The sequence below is a fragment of the Amblyomma maculatum genome, chromosome 6 (assembly GCF_055883805.1).
Source record: "Amblyomma maculatum isolate TAMU_Amacu chromosome 6, ASM5588380v1, whole genome shotgun sequence".
Taxonomy (NCBI): domain Eukaryota; kingdom Metazoa; phylum Arthropoda; class Arachnida; order Ixodida; family Ixodidae; genus Amblyomma; species Amblyomma maculatum.
In genome coordinates this window covers 106,858,117-106,863,613 of record NC_139349.1, presented here as the reverse complement: position 1 = coordinate 106,863,613, position 5,497 = coordinate 106,858,117, and the positions used below count along the sequence as shown (strand labels likewise).

Below are 5,497 nucleotides of genomic sequence, written 5' to 3'. Positions count from 1 at the left end.
AGCCTTACTGGCAACCATGGCACGCACAATGCAACATTGGAGAGGGAGAAAGAAAAGAGAGAGAGAGGGCCTAATGCGAATCATGACACGGCGGCTGTGAAATCCGAGCATGGTTGCACGGCGTTGGAAACAGCGTCTCAAGTGTCCGACAAATGAGCGTCGCGAGCGTCGCGCAGTAGGGAGAAGGCCGATATACCCGCCTCGAACCTCGAACCGCCCAACGTTATGGCGTCTCCACAGTACAGGGTTGCCACAACTGCCACCTGCTAAACTTGATACTGAATAGGGTCTATAGGCAACGCAGGCATGTTTGTACGACCGGGTTGCAGCGGCCTTAGATCTACGTGGTGTGGTCTTCACGTAATGTGGCTTATGACTGCATGGTAACCAGTACACGGAAATGGCAGAGGCACTAAATGGCAAACTTTGTGTCTGTGAGGGGTGACTGTAGATTTCGGATACGCAAGAGGAGCCGCCTTTTTTATGTTCCAAAATTGAAATCGTACAAAAATTTGCAGCTGGCCCCTTCCTGGTGGCCTACTTTTAAAAAAGATGAAAAGTAGGGCGCCCGTGTGCTGCGCGATGTCAGTGCAAATTAAAGAACCTCAGGTGGTGAATATCTCTGAAGACGTGCACTCCGGCCTCCTTCATAGCACGAGTCACTCTGGGACGTGAATGATTGTAAAAGTAATTTTGCAGTTTGATAAACCAGAAGGAGAGACATTTTTCTGGCTCTATAATGTGAAGGAAAACGAAGTTGCAATTTAATTTTTCGAAAAAAAAAAGCAGGAAATAACACTGCTCAACAATCCGAAGAAATACGCAGGGCTACCACCCTGGACCGCGCGAACCACAGCCAGGAGGAGAAGATAAATAGGAAACGAATCGAGCAGTTGTATTTTTACGCGCCCATAAGAAGTATCATTCCCTCACTCTTTTATTGGGAAGCAAAAAAAAAAAGGGAAAGAGGGATTTTTAGATAGGTTGGAAAAGCCACACCTTTTATAAGCAAAACCCATTCCGTGCAGCCCAGCAGTAACAGATGACCAGGCATTTTATTGTGTTCGCCAGAAGCATTACTGACGAACGATACGGCAGTCGAAGAACAGTATATATCATATACTCGCAATTCAGAGGCTCAAAAGCACATAACAGTGAAGACGCACTAGTGCGCATGTCACATGAACAACATCTAATGACGTAACTCACAATTCAGCGCCGCAATAAGCACTCAAAATCTGCATAAGGCAAAATGCGGAAAATAGTCAAGCATTGACTTTAGCGACGAAAAGAAAAAGAATTGCAGAGATTCAACTCACTTGCCCGCAAACGCACGGATAAGTTTCTAAACCCTCCTTAAAATGGGCTAGTGTCTGTTATCAGCCAAAAATACTGGGCTCCCAAGCAACACCGTAGCTGTGAGATATTCAAAGGAAATTCACGAGTGTCATTATCACCAGACTAGGTCATGTGACAAGGGGCCATGTTAAACACAAAGATGCAAGCATACATAAAAACAACAAGATTAAAACTCTAATTAACGGAGGACTTAGAAACTATTTTTTGGAATTGAAAGACACGAAAGTTATATGTCCGACACATTCTAACCGCTACGTTTAGGAATGCAACACAATACTAAAGCTACAAACATCAAAAAGAAATAAAGCTACAAATATATAAAAAAAGAAATAAAGGGTGAAATTCATGACCGAACGTTTGTGCTGCCAAATTTCATTGCCTGGCCACAGTTCTTGCAGCGTGAATGTCACAGCGGTTCAGCGGACGCATGGTTGCTCCCTTAGGACATGAAAACGCATTCGCGAACTGGATCATATTCATCAAAGGTTGATTGCAGCGAAGACTTAAGGGCAAGTACCCAGTTCCCTCGGCATAAGTCTCAGGGTCTGCGCCGCAGAAGGGGAAACAACTCGCGACGAAAAAGCTTTGGTCTAACGACAAGCCAGAAAGGCCAACCTGTTGGCTGGCGTCAACAAGCGCGGAGTAAGCCAAGTAGGCCACTGCTGTACCAGCGTTGTCAGCCAATGACTCCGTAATGGTCCGCTCGCCGACAAATGCTTTGATGGTCAACACGTTGGCCTGCCGAATAAGGCAGTCTATCTTCGCCCGGAATTTCTCTTTGAACTGCGGCGTATAGAAGACGTCTGGCTCTCGAGCGTAGTTTACGTCGATATATTTCGGGTCGAAGGCGTGGGCTAGCTCGTGGCCAATCACTTTGCCCAGGCTTCCGTAGTTGAAGGCGTCGGGGGCCGAGGCGTCCAGAAAAGGCGGCAAGATGATCGATCCTGGCACGAAGATAATGTGATACGTTGGCAGATAGAAGGCGTTCGCCGATATATCTCTGAGCTCCCAATCGTCCCGGCTCACGGACCGGTACTCTGGGTGGCCGGGTGGATAGACCAGGCGCATCTTGCGCTCGGCCACAGCCCTGAAAGAGACGAGAAGCCACTGCAAGAAGCTTTTCTTGTAGACCCTCGGGACATGCTTGTAGTAAGCGTCCAGTTCTGGCCCCCCAAGCAGCTTCTTCGGTGCTCCAACAATGGCGTGGATGGATCTGAGGCGGCGCACTGCTCCATGGGCCGAAGTTTCATCTAGCCATGAAAAGTTGTAGGAGAACTCAATGGCGCGCCGCACGTCATTCGTTAGATTGCGGGTATAAGAAATAGCGAGGTCTGTGAGGACCCCAGAGAGCTGCAGGTTTAGGAGGCCGTAGGGGAGAACATTGTTGATGTAGCTCAGGCAGTGTTTCAAGGCCAAAGTGAAAACATAAGCCCAATCGGTTTGTCCTCCTGGAAAGTCACAACTGGATAGTCGACTCGAGGCGCCGTACGAGAGGTAGCGTATTATCTTCCAACCGATGAAGTTCTTTAAATTCATCGTCCTGTCCGCGTAAGATGAGAGGATATCAACGACCGAGGGTATGGCGAAATCGTCGTACAAGAGGAATACACTGTCGGAATCCACAGCGGCGTCTTTAGGTACGTTCTCGTTGATTGCACGCACCCACCATTCAGACAATACTAACGACGAGTTGTACAGTGCGTCCAGATCACCGAACTTGAAGTATTTGGGACTGTAATCGTATGCCGTGTTCAAAATTCTGCTCGTAAAGTAGTCTAGCTCTAAGTTTATAATCTGTATGGCGAGCCCCTTTACGTCGACACTGCTGTTGTAGGCACGGATGCAGGCCTGCAATTCCTCTGGCTCCAACATGGGTTGCATTACCAACTCAGGGTATCTGATGTCAAACACATTCCTGTCTTCGGTCCTCAAATACGTGAAAAGCCTAAGTTTGAAGAAAACGCCGATGACGTCTTTTAACGTGAAGGCAACGAGTTGACGAAAAACGTCCCTTACTGGCACGTTCTCTGTCGCCGGCCATGTAAGACCACGGCGATTGAGGACGTCACTGATGACATCGATATTTTCAACGTCTTCACTTCGCCATACGCTCATGCATGAAGCTAGGGCCTGACCGGCTTTGTTCGCGGCAGTGCTTGAGTCCTGTAAGTCGTCGACAGCTCGGAAAAGAGTGAAGCGAAGCCTGTCGTTAAGAACAGAGAAATAGTGTCTCCGTCCAGGATACTGCTCAGCCCAACGGCCGCACACGTACTCGTACATGTTCTCACAGGGATCAGCGCCAGGATTCATGCTCGCCTTCAACTCTCGCGACAGGTGGAAACATTTCACCGGGTGCTCACAGTACGGGAAGCTTGAGTCTGCGACGGCTGTTATCAGCACAAGCAGCCAGCAGTACATCGTAGCCAAAGCAAATACCTTCGCATAGTATTTGCACACCGGCACAATGCGTCTACCCCGAGATATTCGCTTGCCCATCGCTGACAATCCCACAGGCGTGTTGGCGGGCACGGGAAGTTGCTTCATGCTCAGGTACTCGTTCTCTAAATCATGTTCCAATAAGAGCTTCTCCTGGTCATCGAAGCCGCTGAGAAAAGAAGCACGGGTCGGTGATTGTAGGAACCCCGAGTAGGTTCTTTTTGCAGGAGGATCCCTCGTCGACGTCGGGGAGAGGAGTTCGGTTATTACGCCTGCGCTCTTCTTCTGATACTTGTCGTGTGGTGGTATCTTGCCCGGCTGAGGTCCCTGGCTCATCGTCGTTGGTTGGGACAGCATGACTGATCGAGGGCCTGGCAGGGCTGTAGACCGCTGCCGCCTCTTCGGACGAAGGAGGGGTGCCCACTCTTTCGAGGAAAGGGATGAAATTGATGCGGAAAAAGGCTCTTCTGTCGCCTGCAACGCCGTGTAAGGGCGAAGGCGCGGTGGCTTCAAGAAGGAAGCGATAGAACGCGCTCTTCCACGATCGCTCTGAGCCTTTGACTTCCTAGAGCGCGGTGGTTGCTTTTCCATAGCAGCGTCTTTGGTGCGTTGGAGTCAACACTCACCGCCCTCGCAACTGCAGTCGCTGAATCGGGTCAGTCGCTGATGTCCTTCGGAACTGCACCGCCCTCTTAGACGCTCCAAGTGGGCAGTTTTTCGAGATTTCTCGGAGGAACGAAGCGAATGCCGTGCGGTCAAATATCAGTCTTTCTTCTTCTTGTGCATCCTTCTTCTTCATTCTTTGCCATTTCTGGAATCTGTACTCGCGCTGCTGAATCGCATTGCGCAATATAAAAAAAATGATGTAGGTACTTAACGCAAAAAAAAGTCAAGGAAGAAACATAACAAAATTTACTAAAGTGAATATAAATCTTGACGGAAATTTTTTCCACCCGCAAAACCGATAACGCATTTGTGGGACACTAACGGTTCCTTTTGCTAGATGATTCGGCGTGCTATATAGCGCTCTTTTGTAGAATAAGTATAGGCAGGCTCCAATAGCACATCCAGTCAGCGAACTTTGCTTTATTCGAGTAATCATCAAGCTTGCTTGTATTCAGTTTCCTGTCAATATTGAATGCGTTTACTCTTCCCTTTTCAATTATGATGCTGTCGATACACCTGGTGCTGCATGTGGGGCTTTACCGCTTCTTTATGATCCGCGAGCTATTAAGTTGGTCCTCGTTCTAGGGCCCACATTTGAAAACGCAGTTACCTGTCTCTCACCTGAGGCGAGAGTGGCTAGAAAGCCAGCAGTGGGCAGTCGGGTGCCCTCCCTGGGTTGTAATTAGGCTGTCACCTACGAGCATGTGCTAAAAGATTCGAAGCACGGAAAGCTTAAAGCAAGACTGCTTACCGCGGCCGCTTCCTCTTCCTGTCAAGAATGAGGTGGGTACGTAAAGGCATTCAATACCTCTCGTCCAGCGTGCCTACAATGGCACTGGATACTTCGAATGTATCAGCCGGAGAAGTACAAGTCCTTCGCTGAGATCAAAGCGGCATATACTGTCGCGACGTGGATGGCAGCAGTCAGACGACAGGTTGAACAGGCTGAAAAGAGCCTACTGGAGCAAGGCTCAAAGTCCACCTTCGGCTGCTACCGACTGATCAAGCGGAATATCAGGGCAGTCGGTTCTAATGA

The 5,497-nt window shown here is 49.0% G+C and overlaps 1 protein-coding gene across 1 annotated transcript; it reads right to left on the bottom strand.

Moving 5' to 3' along the window:
• Nucleotides 1–1,731: 1,731 nt before the first annotated feature.
• On the bottom strand, nt 1,732–4,131 carry LOC146186519 (endothelin-converting enzyme homolog). The gene has a single exon (XM_084608058.1). The coding sequence runs from the start codon at nt 4,129–4,131 to the stop codon at nt 1,732–1,734; it is 2,400 nt and encodes a 799-aa protein (XP_084464184.1).
• Nucleotides 4,132–5,497: the final 1,366 nt, after the last annotated feature.